Source organism: Ruditapes philippinarum, unplaced genomic scaffold (genome assembly GCF_026571515.1).
Source record: "Ruditapes philippinarum isolate M1 unplaced genomic scaffold, ASM2657151v2 ctg3197_1_1_1_1, whole genome shotgun sequence".
NCBI lineage: Eukaryota > Metazoa > Mollusca > Bivalvia > Venerida > Veneridae > Ruditapes > Ruditapes philippinarum.
In genome coordinates, this window is record NW_026855494.1 from 115,108 (window position 1) to 133,725 (window position 18,618).

Below are 18,618 nucleotides of genomic sequence, written 5' to 3' on the forward strand. Positions count from 1 at the left end.
AAACCCCCACACCCCTAAATTTCATTATTTTCAATATTTTATAAACTTTAGAATGAAAAGACAAATAAACATATATAGTTCTATATATTATCACACATTTATAATAATTGTTCCTTTTGTCAGGGTGCAACTATTCAGCTTTCTCTGGATTTGATTCTTAACTCATTAATCTCGATTTGATTATTGAGGCTAAGTTAACATTAATTTTATATAGGGAATACTTTAAAAATAATTTTTAACTACACTTAAACTTTATTTAGGACATCAAACAAAAACATACTGAATAAAAACTTTTTAAACAACATAGCTAGAAAAACAGAAACCATTATCATTTACATTCAACGTGTTTTGATTGGATAAGCGAGATCACGTTGTCAAGTAAAGAAACGCTTATATATATATATAATATTTAAATATAAAACATTCAATTAATATCAGAAAGTCAAAATGTTTTTCCCCTACTTTGGGAATGGTGCTGGTACAGTTAACGGTACCGGACAGATTGGGAAAAAATCTATCGGTTTTGACTTAAAATTGGGAATTTTATTTTAGATGCAAAATATTTATTGGGAATTTCTTTATCCAGGGAGGTGATGAAAATTTTGCATAATTACACACTTTAAAATCATGCATTATTAACTTTAAAGATTATTTTTGCTGCTTGAGGTTGAAAAAAAAATTGATAATCATAACAATTGTACATAAATAATGTTTAGTAGGTGTGAACATTAAGTACGAAATGAACTGGGTACGAATATCACTCATGTGGTTTTACTTGGTTTTTATCGTAAATCACTTATCAATACGGAAGGCTCCAAGGCATGCATTACTGTTTAAGTGTTTTTAGAGGAAATTTTCAGTGTTAAATTTGGAATTTATCAGTCATGAATTGGAAAATTTGCTGTCTATTTTCTATTGGTAACGGTGCCGTTTTTCCGGTATCAGTTATATAAGGAAAAACACTGGGTTGTTGTTAAGATTTTAGTCATTGACTAGATTTCTACCAGAATTTTTTTGTTTTTACTCTTCTTGTGCAAGTTGTGGTTATAGAGTGTGATGAACATATTGACTCTTACTTTGTAAAACGTTCAGATACAAAGACAGTTGCTAAAAAATATCAAGATCTCAAGTTTGTTTTGCCCCTGTCTTGCATATCTGTAATGGAAGAACAGTTATTATGGATAAATAAAGGTACTTCAATAAAATGTAATTTTGGGTACTGTCAGATCTACATGTTACGCTACAAGTTTCTTCTCGTAATTACATATTTAAGAACTAGTATGGCTAATGAGTACAAAATTTTGGAGGTACTACACTACAAGACAGAAGAGAATATCTGTCCTTGCAAGCAGTCTTGAAGACCTTCTGAAGAAATGTAAGTATTTTTACACACTACAGCACAATTACAACACAGTGTTAGGTTGTGTGCTCAAAAGAGGAATCTCAGAATTATTTAGATTATAAAGCCTTGTCATAAGAAAATCTGTACAGGTGTGACTACTGTACAGCCACAGTTGATGGCGTAAAACACTTTGTGAAAGTTGGTGATCCAGATGCCAAGTAAAACCGATATGTGAATAGAAAAAAAATAGACATTTCACAGTATCATAGCTTTATTTACATTTGAATTGATTTTTTTAAAAAAGAAATGTGATTCTACCTTTCGGTGTTAAATTTTTACTACATTTGCAAATTCAATAAATAATCATCATGTAAGTATTACCTAAAATGAAATGACTATTGTCCTCCACTTTGATTTTCACAAACATTTAACATGGTGAACCCTAAATGTTAATCATATAATTCACAAAATTTTAGCCTTGCAAAAATATCTGATTCACAGTATAAAGAAAATTCAAACAAGTAGACTCAAAACACAAACTTTTCACAAAATATAATAATCATGTTAACAGTAAAACAAACCCTACTTGATGATATTATTTAGAATTTTCTTAAAAGAAAGGAACAGTTGTCAAAATTTAATTTGAGTTCTATATATGCTGTTGAGATCCATTTGTGATGGCAGAAATCATATTCATGAATATAACTACAGATCTCATCTATATAATATTTGATAGCTACAATACATAATTGTTATGTTAGAATGACTGTCTAATGTTTTACAGAAAAGATCTGTAGTTTGATAAAAAATTCAAACAGTTTGATACTTCGATCTAGTTGGTATTGATGACTATTTCTCAGAAACACTATCTCAAGTTTTATTCAATATTTTAGCTGGTGACAAGCAACAGTTGCAAGGAGGAAGTTTGATTGTTGTGCTGGAAAAAGATGTGACAGAAATGGAAGAAAACGCCATCCTTGACATATTCAAAACTAAGTATTGATGCTTCTAGAAGACCAACAATTATGAGAACCAGATATTCCAAAAGACACTGTTGTAATGTTTGGGCAGACACCCAAGATGCCAACATATCAAAGACTGAGACAGAGTCCACAACTGTTACCACAGCGACAGAAATTGTAACACCATCTTGTAAGTTGCATGAAAAAATGGTAGATTTGAATTTTCTGTCCTTATCAGTTGACTATTAAAATCTGATATATAGTATAATATTTCTTGTCAAAAAATGCCTGCAATATAACTGAAATACTATTGAAACAGGTGTTAAACTCCAACAATATTTCTGAGAAAGGAACAATTAAGCTGATAACATAACTTAAATTTGAACATTTGGAAAATGCAATATTGTATATAAAGAATCTTAAATGAGTTGACACATTGAGTAATTTATATATGAGCGGGGGCATGACCTTTAATTTACATGTATGCTCAGCAAAAACCTGGATCATCCCATCCACCCCTTTATCCAATCAGATGTTAACTGTGCGTTCAATGGTTACCCAAAGGTCCTATACTTCATTGAGTGGATAGCCAGGACCCAACCATGCAGGCATCTTGTCAGGTCTGAGTCCTTGATGGATGTACATCCTTACTGCAGGTTTATCATGCCATGGCTTAAATTATTTCAAAGATTAATATGTTGTACTAAAATTACAAAATCATTTTATCAATATGCATATTTACATGCCACATTATAAGTCTCATTATATGAGGTTCTTTCTAGCAAGTCCTTTGGATATAATAAAGTTCAAAGATTAATTCCTAAAATGTGTAGACTATGAGTATGTATAAAAATAACCATGAATGGTTATTATTGTAATATTTACAGTATTGTTTGGATGTATAATCATTAATGCGACGTTTAAACTAACATGAGGTTGGTATTGACCCCAACAACCATGTTACATATTTGTTGCTGAACAGAACTTTTTCCTGAATGTAAAAAAAATTAACTTAGAAAAAAAAAGAAATGATTTATAAATTACATCATATATGAGCATACACAAATGGCTGTTAATTGTGTCATAAATTGCATATTAAACATTAATGGTTATAAAAATATTTGGAAAGTGAAATTTAAAGGCAGGTGATCTATGCTGTTTTGCTACATTTCCTTTTTTAATTATCATATGATTATCAAATAAGCTAATTATAATAATTGTTTTTATTTTTCTTTTTTTTCAGATGTTGTTTGAAATTAAATTAATTCTTGCAGTAGGCCACATCCAACCATTTGTTCAGTTGACAATCTACATATATTGTTTGAAGCAGTAGCTACACTTAAACCTGGAGGAAAAGAGGTATGAGTTAAGATTACTGTTAGGGCAGGCAACCTTGTGGAATAAGGAAAAAGATATCATTGCAATATTACTATGCATACAGCACAGCCTTGTTATAATGCGGCTTAAGATATAATAATGTTTAAAAGAGGGTAAAAATTGTATTCACAAAAGGTATAGAATAGAAAGAAAAATTCCATATTTTTTTAAATATATAATAAATACTTTTTTGTTTGGATATAATGTGATGTGGTTAACTAACATGGTCTATATAAAAGGATTCAAACTACCATGTTATAACAAGGTTGTGTTGACCTAGGAGACCCACGGTCACGGAAGTTGATTATGCTTCTGCACCTGTACATTAATCAAATAGTTCTGACAATGATTATTTGTTGTTGTTGTTGTTTTTTTTTATATAAAATATCTGATTTTTAATACAAAATATGTAATTTTTAATTTTAATGTGCTTTGACTGGACTTCAAAAATTTGCGACTTATCCTGAGATATATTGCAGGAAATCCAACATGGCATAATCTTGTTTTGTGGCTGATGTTTGTTTTTTACAGTGCTTTTGTCACTTAATGCAAATATGGTTAAATTGTTAACACAGTGTGTTGACTGCTAATCATGTGTTCATTTTGTCATATAAAAAGCTGTGTTTAGGATCTGATTGTGTGCGTTCTGTTTACTTAGAATTACTGATTTTCTGTTGCAGTGCAAAGATGATTTGGACGTTATAAGAGCCATAGAAAGTAATACAGGATTCAAACATGGAAAGGGGTGCAAGACTAGATAAATTGTAGTTCTACATAAGGTATAGTAAATTTACCGGAATTTTTTTTTGTCAGTTTTGTATATACCACTGAATTTAATTTTAACTTGAATACTTGCAGCCGCTAATCATGACAAGACACATTTGTAACTGACAAGGGACAAAAATTCTGAAATTTATTAAATGAATTAATGTCTAAACTATCAAAGGTATCAGCATAAGACTTTGATAAATTCATTTTATATTTGCTTTACATTACAAGACACACTGTTCAGACAAGGGGAGTTATTCTTAGAACTTTATTTTGGAGTTATGCCCCTTTTCAAACTTACAATTTTGTCCAAATAGCATATTAAATGGATTGAGTTGTAAACTTATTTAAGTATATGATAAGTATCTCTATAGATATGCCTCTTTGTCAAACATGGTATCTCATTTTTGCCTGTCTTGTCACTATATAAAATAGCCACGAATGTTGGCCCTGCTCAGCATGGCATGGCAGAAGATCGAATTTCTGACCTACTGCTCCAGAAGCAGACATTAACTAACACTTTATTATGTGCTGGTTGGAAATGCTTAAGGTAGAAGATTTCCCTGATCCTGTTATGAAGGATGGTACTCATTCATTGTTTTTATTTCCATGTTCATTTTGCAGGATATTGAAGAAGCTAATCTGTCAAAGGTCCTGTCATCTGACATCACAGCCTAATACTCCTCCAAGTTGAAGCTTTGTTTTTTATTTTTAACAACATAGAATTGGACAAACAGTATATTGTTGGAGACCGGTGCAAGATTCTACTTGAGACAGATAGCCTCATGGAAGGGCTATTCTTATTAATAAACTGGTATTATATAATGGATCTAGAAAACCCTACTGCTTTTCACAACTCCTTGGATTCATTCAACAAACAGTATTTAAACAAGCCTTTCTTAGTCACAAGTCGGCTGGGTATTAACACTTTGTGGAAAAAAATTGGAAAAACTAATGAACAAATAGAACCAACATTTTAAATTAAATTCAACCTTCTGTGTCATGGACATATTATTGACTTCTTAACAGCTTACCTTTTTACCATGAAAAAAACCTGCTTTTTTGCACTTGCAAAAACACAAAGGTGGCAGGAATAGCTGTGTGTGGTAACCATCAGCTGATCAGTGCCTTTATTTTTGCTGCATAGATGGTGCAATCCCTCCCCTTCCTTAATCAGACATTTAAATCCTCTTGATGTTGAACATGAAGCTGTATATTTTGGCTCTATTTGAAAATAGCAAATGTGAAGTGTCAATATTTTTCAAAACAGCTAAGACTATGCTTCTTTTTAGGAACTTTTAAAATCCAGTGATTTATCAAATTATTATTTCACTAGCAGAAAAGATTGACTTAATAATGCCAGTGTTTAAACACTAATTTTATTATTTATGACATCAGTATGTTATTGCAGACTGTGACATTTTTTATGTCAATGGAGCATAAAAATGCCATATATTATAAATTGTTTATTACACGTTAGAAGTTTAGTGCTATTTGTTGTTTGCAAATGTTAATATGCCTCTTATTTTGTACATGCTATGTAGTAAGTTTAATATATTGCATTGATGTCTTAAATAAGTTTGTATTTTGTTGATGTATTACTGTCTAACTTTAAACACATGCTCACTTCATTATCATATATCAGATTTATTAAATTTTCATTTACTGATTTCAAGTGGTAAGCAGAATTATTTACAGAGATCACTAGTTTTCACTAATCAGGCACCTTTGTTATGCAATTTAAATTTTTGGTGTTTTCGGAGTCAAAGAAATGATTTATCAAAATATTGTATAAAGTTGCATTGAAACTTTTTAGAGTGCTATAGTGTTACTATTTTTTTTGTCTAAGCCTTAAGCGGCACCACAATAAAAGATATTTATGAACCATCAGGATATATACTGTTACTGATAAAAAATAGAGCACTAGTGCACAGACATTTTGACCCCCCCCCCCTCGTAACCATGAAGTGTATTATAATTTGCTCTGGACAGTACTCGGACACATTATTGGGGGACAGTCAACATTGAATGGACTCGATTTTTGACACTGTCTGAAAATACTGTTTGTTTTTTTCCAAACCCAAAATATGATACATATTTGTGCCAAAACGGGTTTTTTTTTACATTTTACAGGGAGGTAGGCTTTTACTGTGTTAAAAAGGTTTTTATTTTTGTAGAGAGAAGTTAAATCCATTTTATATATACCTAATACTGAATGAAAAGCGCGCCAAATAATAATTATAACGTGACGTCATTAACGACGTCACGTCATTAAGTTGGTTCCCAGTACTGTGCAAGCTGGTATTTCACTGAAATTAACGTAAGGGGCTTACATTCAAAACAGTGAAATTATCAAAGTGGTAATTTCACTGCTTTCAAACAGTGAAATTACACATTTTTATATCACTGATATATTTCTATAAACTGTACCGTACCGAAAAGCATGTAAAAATAGAGGATATTTGTTAAAGTTCAGTGTAAGATCGGAATATATTTCACCGAGTGAGCACCAAAAGGTATAATATTTCACGAGTGGCGCAGCCACGAGTGAAATATGAACTTTTGGTGTTCACAAGGTGAAATATATTTCGATCTTACACTAAACTAAACAAATTTTCTTTTTATTACAGCAAAGAAACTTTTTAAAAACACATTTAACCTAATACTGAATGAAAAGCGCGCCAAATAATAATACAACGTGACGTCATTTACGACGTCACGTCATTAAGTTGGTACCCAGTACTGTGCACGCTGGTATTTCACTGAAACAACGTAAGGGGCTTAAATTCAAAACAGTGAAATTATCAAAGTGGTAATTTCACTGTTTCAAACAGTGAAATTACCAGTTTTATATCACTGATATATTTCTATAAACCACCGAAAAGCATGTAATAAAAAAGAGTTATTTTGTCTTGGTCGTCCTGATTGTTTCTAGATCATGATAAAGAAATAATGTTTTCTTTGCTTACACAGATTTAGAAACTATTGAACTTGTCCGGGATTAAAAAGAGCGTTCGATAGAAAAGGTGCTATAATAATTATGTCTTATCGGACCCACTCATTCGAGGATGTTATACATACACAGAATATTTAAAAAGAAAAAAAGTGTGTTTGCATGAAAATATTAACGCGGTTTATTTCTACATAAAGTGTTTTGTTTTCCAAGAAACATTCTTTGTATGGGTTCTTACTAGAACAAAAAATAAGTTCTTTAATTTGCCCATAATAATAATTATAATAATAATTTTGTCCCGAAACATTTTAGTCTGTTTACATACAATATGCATGGAAAAAAGAATTCTATGTTCGATGTATATTCAGAGTATAATAAATATTCCAGTATCGGACATATGTAGATTTAAATGCTTATATGTATTGTCAAACACTGTCAAACGTCATATTTCAGTGAAATCTAGAATATCATGAACATAACAAAGTATATATGCAAGAAAATTATCGTTAGTCAGTATGATCCCCTGGATGAATTAAAAACAACAATTTTACATGATATTACAGAATCCTCTAATTGTACAATAATGGTTAAATTGACATTTCTATTCCTTCAAAATGTATCTGAATAGGATTGAGTTTTTGGGTCCCGAATGTCCGTGTCTGTGTACGTCGTCATCCACACTTTTCTTAAAACTCTAGCGGGAATTTTTTCCCCCTTTAAAAATTTTTTGGGGGAAAAACTGGGTTTAAATTCCCCCCCCCCCCCCCCCCCCCCCCCCCCCCCCCCCCCCCCCCCCCCCCCCCCCCCGCCCCCCCCCCCCCCCCCCCCCCAAAACCCCCCCCCCCCAAAACCCCCCCCCCCCCCCCGGCCCCCCCCCCCCCCCCCCCCCCCCCCCCCCCCCCCCCCCCCCCCCCCCCCCCCCCCCCCCCCCCCCCCCCCCGGGCCCCCCCCCCCCCCCCCAACACCCCCCCCCCCCCCCCCCCCCCCCCCCCCCAAAAACTTTTCCCCCCCCCTCCCGGGCCCCCCCCCCCCTTTTTCCCCGCCCCCCCCAAACCCCCCCCCTTTCCCCCCCCCCCCCCGGGGGCCCCCCCCCCCCCCCCCCCCCCCCCCCCCCCCCCCCCCTTTCCCCCCCCCCCCCCCCCCCCCCCAAAAAAAAATTTCCCCCCCCCCCCCCCCCCCCCCCCCCCCCCCCCCCCCCCCCCCCCCCCCCCCCCCCCCCAACCGGGGGCCCCCCCCCCCCCCCCCCCCCTTTTTTTTCCCGGGAAAAATTTTCAAAATTTTTAAAAATTTTTTGGCAAGTTAATAACCCGGGGAAAAAATGGTCAACTCTTAAATATAAAAGTTTGTTTCATTTGGCCCTTTTACTTGTTTCAGAAATTGGAAATTTTTCTAGGGATTTTATATTTTAGGGGGGGGGCATTAGGGAGAGGCCCCTTTTTTTTGTATTCCCCTTTTTTTGTTGAAAGGTAACTGTAAATCATTTAAAAGCAAAAAGTCTTTGAAATTTAAAAAAATTTTAATTTTACTAATATCTAATGGAAAAAAACTTTTTTTGTTTAGCTAATTAATTTGGACTTTTCTGTTTATTTTCCGACTCAAAAAACCTTTTCATTGCCCAATTTAATTTTTAAAATTAGATTGAACCCCTAAAAACTAAAACTAAAAGTTTTCGGGGTTAAAAAAATGATTTAAATTAAGAAAGGATAAAGAAAATTTAAAAAAGGAAAAAATTTTTCACCCATTCTTTCATGTTGTAAATTTTTCAATTATTGGGTTTTTTTCTTTTTATTTTTTTTTTCTAGTGCAATTTTATTTGATACTGAAGCTATCAGGGCCGGCATTGCAGTATACTAAGCTATTTATACATTGTTTGCGAACCGCCTCCATGGTCAAGGGGTTAGAGTCGATGACTTCTTATCCAGTTACCTCTCTGGCGTGGGGTCGATCCCCGGGAGATTTATTGATAGTTTAGCGCGGAGGTAGGTAGTCTAGTACTGGTGTAACTCTCCACGAACGATGGTTAGGAAACTACTCGCCTATATGATTGAAATACTGTTGGGAAAAGGCGTAAAAAGAACAAACAAACAAACAAACAAAAACGTGGTTTGCGTGATTTTATCCGTTTATGCATTTTCCTTTCTAAATCATTATATATAGCTGCTTGCACAGATGTTTATGCAATAATGCCTGTAACATAATGTCATAAGAGAGTACTGTAACGAAAAATCAATTCGAATTATTGTGTATCCCGAGACGTTGTAATCATAAATTTTGTACAAACATAAACCTACATAATTTTATAAGATTAAAAGAAATACATAAAAAAGTAAAGTTCGAAAAATATCAAATGGAAAGTTGTCATTCATAAAAAGCTACTGGAATGTCTTACCGTATCTTCATTTGTTAACAGAAATTAAATTGTGAATATATCAGTACGTTTTATGTAAACACAATTGATTCCGTTCCTGGAGCTGACCCTTATTAAGCAAAAAGGCCAATGAAATAACGGTTTTAGGCAGGGATCGAACAGATTGCTAGAAGAACGATCTAACTACTCGGTTATGACGACCTCTTCATTCTTGCTATAACCATTGGAGTTACAACTTTTTACAGAACTAGTTATAATCAGGGAAAAAGAAAGTAGTCGATATGGATAAATTGAAATTTTGCTGGGTGTATTGGGAACGCATGTAACGAACGCCGAAACACTGTATTCATTTATTTTTTATTTCAATAAAAATCGTCGATCAATATCTAAAACGTGTATTCTATGTTGGGTCGGAACTTATTTCTGTCGGCAACAGGGACATAAAAATAATTTCGTTTTCAAAAAAAAATGTATCGGCTTAATGCGCATTTACTTGTTCAACCTTATTGGTACAATATCTACACCCCTACTATTAGGTAATCACATTTTCAGCAGTATAATGTCAAAAGCGTAATTCCTGTTACCTTGTTATCTCTTTACATCTTTGAATTTTTATCTCAAGTACCTCTGTAAGAACGAATATCTGAACACTATCGCCACATGGAACTATTTTTCCTAATCTTAATAATGATAATGAAGTGTGATATGTACTGTTTTGTGTAATTAAATTACTGAAAGAGTTTATTTCATACAGAAATATTATCAAGTCAAACATGAACAGTTTATGTTCGATTTATTATGTAACCCAAGAAATGAAAAAAAGTGTAATAACAACAAATGAGGTAATAAAAGGGTAGCGATACTGTATCACGAAGAATGGCTATTCTTTTATGTGTTTAAAATGTTACGAGGGGATTCCGATAAATAATGCAAGTGACATTGTTTCTTAGTAACTTTTTGCAGTTTTATTTATTTTGGTCAGTCTTTTGTAATATTCCCCACCGACCTGAGCTTACCGTTTCAGAAGGCCGATCCATTTTTTTTGAAGCGGTTCTCGTACTTGTCAACAGGTAAACCTATACTGATACTTATAAACAGCAGATTCGAGGGAGTTTCTTGAATAATATCTCCTTCCAAATAGACGATATTTCAGTTTTGCACAGTTTGGCAAGAAATAATCGCAAGGGGCAAGGTCTGGATAGTAAGGGGGTGAGAGAGGACTTAAATTTTCTCCGATTCCTAAAACTCAGTCAGGATGGGTGCCTGATGCGCTAGTGCGTTTTCATAAAGGAGACTGAGGTGCTCGAGTCCTGTTTTTGGGCGGCAGATATTGTATATCTTCTTCAATTTTCTTAATATCATATTTCTATTTACCTTACAGTTACAGTTTTCCGTCTGGCACAAGAATTTGCAACCATGGACCCTAAATATTGAAAAGATAACATACATTCTATTCTTGACGGTACGTGTTCGTAAGGCAGTAATAGGGCGCCTCGCATTAATTGTGGCACAAACTATGTTTGAACACTTCTTCTTAAGTTCGTTAAAGTAAACACAGAACACATCACAAGTAACTGGGCCATCAAAGGCCCTTTTGCTATATCCTGGATACAATTTTAATTTTTTTGTCCACTGCGACTCGAGTTCCACCATTGCTCATTTGTCAGAAAATGAGGTATCTATCACGCATAGATTTTCTAAAGTTTTAGATGCGTCTTTAAAATGTAATGAACTTGTGAACTTGGTCGTTGTTGTTGCAGGAGGAGGGCAAGCATCATCTTTAAGTTTATGCAACCCGTTCTTAAATTAAGCCACCCACTTGTAAACTGTGATGAAAGACATTTGTTCCTCTCCATAATATCGCACATTATTTTTGTGAATATCTGGAACTTTCAAGCCAAGTAACGACCTATCTTTTGCTTCGGCCCTTATATCGAGCCTATTTTCAGCTCTTTTACCAGGCAGTTTGTATAATTTTCATTTAGTTACATTGTATAGGTTTAGACCGAAATGCGACATTTTCCTAACATTTTCTTGTGATTCTTGTATTTTTTTTACATTTTTTCACGTATCAAAATAATATAAAAAATTGAAAACATAGCTATCGACAGAATGTTAGAAGCAAAATTGTATCACCTTTTGTTCTGTAAGGCAATAAATAATTTAAGTATTTTAAATTATGTTTAAGTGATATTGTGCGCCCCAACAGGTTAAAACGACAATGTTGCAGACTCGGTACTGGAAGATGTTAATTTATAACAAATAAATAAATAAGTTTAAGAATTGATTCAGTTATTAAACATTTTATTACTCTGTAACATTCTTTTGGTTTAGAACTCTATAAGTGCATTTTAAATGATATAAACAAAATATTATATCGGCAAAACAACAAGACCATTTAAAGATCGGGTTCACGTTATTGCAAACCAGTTGAGAATCTTCCTTGCCATTCAATCCATGATAAGCCATATGTAGGCTTGATCATGTCTGGCGCACCTCTCGAACACGGAACACATTCCCGCCACATCGATTACATGTCTTCTATAAGAATCTTGTAAAACCAACTTTTATGATAAACGAAATGTTTCATACAAGTAATAATAGTACAGAATTAAATATTGTTTAATGACTCTCTTTGTAATTTTATACATAATCCTCCCGCAGGCAAAGAATTGAATCTAATACATAATAAAGATTTTTCATTTTTGATAGTGTATGTTTGTGAGCACTGTGCAGCAGCCAAGTATCGTCTTTTTGTCAGACAAAGAACTAAGTTTATCTTCACATCATTGCCAAAACACCAATTTGTACTCTCTCTCTCTACTGGCTGTTATATTAGATACTGTCAACATTGTGATGTAAGTAGTTTGAAATTGAATCAAATTGGCAAACCTTTCGTAATATATTCAAGTATTTCAATGGCTTACAGGTAATTTGATTATCTGTACACAAATGCAATACGTTCCAACAAGCATACACATGCTTGCAGTAAATAACCTTATCATGTATTTTATTTGTAAACAACCGTATAAGTACTTTTTTCTGCGGGAACTTTATTTCTGCTATTTCTGCGATTCATAACGACACCGCAGATTAAAAACCGCAGAAAATTAAGCCTTTCCGTATTTACATGTATATGTCTGAATATGTCAACTACCGGTATTGTAAAATTTCATTAACATGTATCGTTATCTGCGTTTGTAGATGGGAATTTTTCTTTATGCATCTGTCGTGAATAAAATATTAGAAAAAATCGTTACTTTGCTTGTTCTCTTTGTTTAAATAAGCATCATGTGTGTATGATATTCGCTCACCCTTAGCTTGATTTCTTTGTAAAATAAAACTATTGTATTTTCACAGGTGCAATAAACATACCCTTTGTATTTGTATCTTGTGTCTACGTTCGATTTTGCCATCGTTTATTGTTCACACTTCATATTTATACACATACAGTATTAAAATTGTTGTCATTGCACGTTGTTGTTTTTTTTTTATTAACGTACATGATGATTACGACGAAACAAAGTATCAGTCCGCTGCATGGTAACCGGAAGTAATGTACATGTTCCATCAACAAATCTTGAATTTTGTCTGTTTGTGTCGGTTTATTTTGTAAAATATCTTAATTAAAACGCAGAAATAAAAAGGATCATTGCGAGAATGATGACACCGCAGAAATAAGATACGCAGAAATTTAAAACCCCTTATTTTAACAAAAATCGCAGACTATTAAGCCCGCAGAAATAAGTACTTATACGATACTTTGCAGAAAACTGTTAGAATATATAAGAAAACATATTTCGGAACATTTGTTTCATTTCTGTTCATTCAACTATTCGCTGAGCAATTGGGTAGGTGTTACATGCGCGTAGGTGCATGTGCGTGTGTACTCGTGGAGAAAATAATGTCTATGCAATGGTAACTAAACATGATAACTCTGAAATCTATAAATACGCCTAAAAAGCGGAAAATAGCTTCTTCATTTCCAACAAAGAAGGAAAAATTGAAATAGTAAAACGATTTTTAACTGAAACATTTGAAGAAAATGTTGGTCACTGTCTTCTTTGTTGAGTTATCTGCGCCTAAACTCGAGTTTTTTCTTGTTATAGGCCATTTTGATAAGCATACAGTTTCTATCATTTATGTCCATTTTTTGATGAAAGTTGGTGTAGATTTACTCATTGAAGCGTAGTAAAATGTTAATTGATTTTTGTGTTTACATTGGCATGATTACAGAAAATAAAGTATCAAAATAATTTGAAATACGATTTAGTGAGATGTTGTTGAAATTAGGTGATGTGCTCTTAAATGACCTAAAAGAGGAAAACTTCACTTTCAGGGGCAAATGCCAAAAACAGTAGGACATTTATAAATAAATTTAAATTTGTGTAATTAACTATTTCTTCTTTAATCATGCAAAGTTGAAACATTTGTTCGCTAGTGTTATTGTTCCTTCTTTTGCGTACGTAATAGATGTAAAACGTATAGAAGACGTTTTTTTTATTTAAGTTAAGTGTGATTTAATCCCTTCAAATGAAGGTTCTAGAAACTAACTCAAATTTAATATTGTTAAAACATATCTAATTATAATGAATTTATTGTATCAATATAATATACAGTTGAACTGTCTTGCACATTGTTTTCATATAAATATGTTGCCTATATATTATAATGAAAAACGAGTGCGAACACGTATGATTTCTGTATATTCAAAACATGAAGTACAAATGTTATATCAATTAAAACAACAACAACAACATATGACCACATATATGTTTAGAATCTGCATTGAATTTATACAGCACTAAACCAAAATTACTTCTTTCTTATATAAACGTCATTGAAGCAGATTATGTTGTCTCCCACAAAACATTATCTTTGAGTAAATTTACTATTCCCTCTTCTGCAACTCTTACAACAGAATATGTTCAAAAACAGATCTTTTACCATTTTTCTAAATTGCAAATTCATAAATCCATAGATAAATGGATTTACCATGCTATTTATGAAATAAGTTCTTAGAAAGACAGCATAAGCAATTTTGCCTGCAGTTCCCAGTCCAAAATAATACATAGGGTTTGTATAACGTATTATGAGAATGCAAAGAAACGGTGTAAATGACACCATGAAAGCTATGGTAACCATGCGCATCATTACAGTGTTCTTTCTAGTAGCTTTCACTTTCCGCACTTTACGTTTCAGACTCGTAGAAGACAAGTTTTCGTTGGAATCAGAAGTCATTTTTGAATCTTCATTTTCACTTATGCTTGGTAATGACTGTTCCTGAATACTTTGTGAACTTCTTTTTGTCTTATAACTATTGCGATATCCTGTATGTCTACTTGTTGAGTTGCTTTTATTTTCGGTGGGCTCGGCAATTCCTGTTATTGCCGAAATAATACTCTTACTGAACAAACCTCTCACCTGTTCCCTTCCATTTGCGGTGAGATCTGTACATGTTGCGATGTATATTTTGCGCCCAATAGCAATATACAGGACAGTTAATACTATAAAAACTAATACAAGAAGGGTAAATAACACAGTGGTAAATATCAGCAGCAGTCCTGTTCGAAACTCATGTTCATCAGCAATCAAACAGGTTTTTCCAACAACAAAGGTGCCCTTCGCAATCTGAATTGTTAGTGTATGGCTTCCGTAGAAAACGTAAGACGGCCATGAAAATATTGAAGAAATTATGAACGCTAGAAGACACATTACCTTCGCGAATTTTGGTGTAAGTTGTCTGTTTTTGAGGGGATGATACACAACAATATACCGTTCTATGGCTATTGAAACAAGCACTAATGATCCTGTATTGTTTATAACGAATGTACATCCACGTGATATTTTACACAGGTAATGTAAATCAAATGACAGAGGGAGCCATAATACGACTATTTCAACTGGCATGTTAAAAGCACAATTTAACCAGTCTAAAACTCCTAATGTCAAAATAAAGACACGTGTTTTAGTTTTCTTCCACTTTCGCCAGTAAATGTATATAACAATACTGTTTCCGATAAATCCAAGAACTGCAAAAATAAACGTAAAAATAAGCGGCCAAATGTTAACTTTCATCATCGCTTGTTCGATTCCTTTAAAATACATCCCATTTCTAATATACACATTTACTTTCTCTGTTGTATTTTCTAAAAGGTTACTGCCATTTAATTCCATATTAATAATTTTACTTTTCTCTTTTTCAACTGAAAAGTAAAATAAAAAATGTTATAAATTGCAAATAACAATTACTTAATCTTATGAAAAAGTAATAACTTTGTTCATCTTAGCTTATATACAGCTTTTCCTTATTTTCATCCGAGAATTTCACAAAACTTTTAAAATCAAAAAATAATTCCTAAGAGAGCAGTTCGCGTTTACAGGTCTGCTACCAAGTTCCTACTGTTGAAAATATAGCAAAGTGATATCAAAACAGTGAACGGCGTTAAATTTATCTCCAGAGAGTTTACTGATTGGCTGGCGTGTCGTTAAATAGCACATCCTCTATATTTACAAATGAACATTATGTTATTATTGGACAATCTCTTCTCTTCGGGTGACTATTGACCGCCTTATGAGAGGCTGAAATTGTCAAACGAGATATAACATCTTTTTTATTTACAGTTTACAAGAACAATTTACATTGTATTTGTAGAATAAAGTTAGTATTCTCTCCGATACAAAACATGAAAGTATTGAAGTTAGCTTTTATTAGGAATGTTTGTTTATTCGGAATATTTGTTTCCAAAGATTGCTGTTAATATTATAACAAAAATTAGGTGTCTTTTAAAGAGTCATGGCAAATTTCATTTTAGCGTTTGAAATTTTAATTTCAAGTCAGCATCATGTCGTAAAAAAGTGCCACATCTATGTCGATATTTGCACTGGACGTGTACATTTTAATTATTAAGTGAGCATTCCTCAAAAAAATGGTGATGTCATTTGTGATTTGTTTATTTTATTTGTGTTTTCGACTCCAAGTCTAATATAAATATTAAACAAAAACGAAGTACGAAAGCGAATTTGCTGCTTCGATGTGACAGAAGGTTGACGATGAAAAAGTGTCTGGTCGAATGTATAAACGAGAACAAATAACATCATAAGATAAACATCTTTCAGAGCAAATAAAGAACCCACAAAAGTAAAATATGAACAGAAGACATCTACCAATAGTATCTAAATGTAATACCCCCGGGTACTTTGAAAACACTGACTGGGCGTGAGAAGTAATAAAGTAAATTTGATAAAAGAACATTGTAAACTATAAATATTAAGGTCCTAAAAACAAACAATAGGACAGGTCGTTAATCGTTATGGAGCCAATATAATAACCATTAAAAGACCATCCAATACACTTGACAATGACAAAATCTATCATTTTGCGCTTGTATTCATGCGAATATTAGCTTATACAAATACGTCAGCTTTATCTGAAAGTAAAACGTTAAACAATACAGCCAGAATTACTAAATTATAAAACTGATGACTGATAACAATGCATGTATTGATTACCAATAAAGGAATAATGGCACAAATATCATAATTACAATATGCCCAGTCTCAATGAAAGCCTTTTGTCCATTAATTTCGAATTTTCAGAGGCTTAAATAACGTGAACAATGATCATATATATAGGAATTTTTGTCAGCTAATAATGCCTTAATGGTTATTTACCGTTATCAATCATACAAAAGTTTTGTCTTCCCATTTTGCCTTATTTCAGTATAACTTAAACCATATTTAAATGATAATAATATAGCAAACGCTCATAAATATCATGTTCGTATGTCGATAAGGACTTTACCCCCACCAATTCCCTCATTTTCCTTGCTCTTGCACCCTTATCGATGCAATTTCCGTTTTAGCCCTTTTAATAAAGCAAATTATCCAGGCTACGCTTTAAATTAAATTACTTCATACTTCTTCAATTTGATTTGTTAGCTTTAAGCATTAATTGATACTCCCTCTTCTTTTCTTTTCATGGTTTATTGTAATAAAAAAGAAAACCAACGACAAAAAAAAACGAAAAAAAACACAACAACATATATACAAATTTCAAAATCCAATTTCGAGCTTATGCAATGTAATGTATATATTCATAAACATTTACTCGTCAATACTCGTACTTGTATTTTTCAAGTGTATTACGTTAATTACTTTATTCCCACATTGCTCTGTAACCATGAACTGGTGATTTTTTGTTTCTTTGTTTTTGTTTTTTTGTTTTGTTTTTTTTCTACCGTCCAGATCATTGCTGTAAGCCACTTTGTTTATATCACGGCACAGTTCTCCTTGGAATTATGTCAAGCAGTTTATCAGAACTAGCTGCCGTCACTTGCAAGAACTGACAACTTCTTTACATGCCAGAATACACTGCGAATGTTCATGATCAATCACAACGAAAGTGAGCTGCACCGTTCGAGAATCGATGCCATGAACTGTTAGTTTTTAACCTTATCATTTTTCAAGCAAAAACAAAACATTTTATCTGAAAATTCTGTGGTAAACTTCTTTTTCCTACAGTAAAATGATTATTTTAAAATGTTCTATTATACGTTCGTAGCATATGATATGTTTTTAAAAAGCATGCAAGTACCTTTGAGTTAATCATTATGTCAAAAATACACATTTTTTCACCGCTGACTGGATAGAATAATGAAGATGTGTTGTTGGCATTTGAAATGTATGAATGCAATGCGGGAAACTGCATAATGTTAAACAAAACATACTGCTCAATAATAAACATTTCCAGCTTATTAACAGACACTCTGAGGTGATTATCACATTATCATATACGTGTTTTGAATAATCTTTCTCAGGTTTTTGCAAACATATATTTATTCGACAT

The 18,618-nt window shown here is 33.2% G+C and overlaps 1 protein-coding gene and 1 long non-coding RNA gene across 2 annotated transcripts; one reads left to right on the plus strand and one right to left on the minus strand.

Moving 5' to 3' along the window:
* Nucleotides 1–601: 601 nt before the first annotated feature.
* LOC132743533 (uncharacterized) lies at nt 602–5,473 on the plus strand. The gene is made up of 5 exons (XR_009627584.1): nt 602–1,375; nt 2,236–2,494; nt 3,548–3,663; nt 4,362–4,460; nt 5,074–5,473. It is a non-coding gene; the product is annotated as an uncharacterized LOC132743533 (long non-coding RNA).
* An 8,876-nt stretch (nt 5,474–14,349) lies between these two features.
* Nucleotides 14,350–15,706, minus strand: LOC132743534 (cholecystokinin receptor-like; the record flags this gene model as incomplete). The annotated part of the gene is given in 1 exon segment (XM_060732064.1): nt 14,350–15,706. A coding segment is annotated over 1 exon segment (1,038 nt). The 3' UTR covers nt 14,350–14,642.
* Between the last annotated feature and the right edge of the window lie 2,912 nt (nt 15,707–18,618).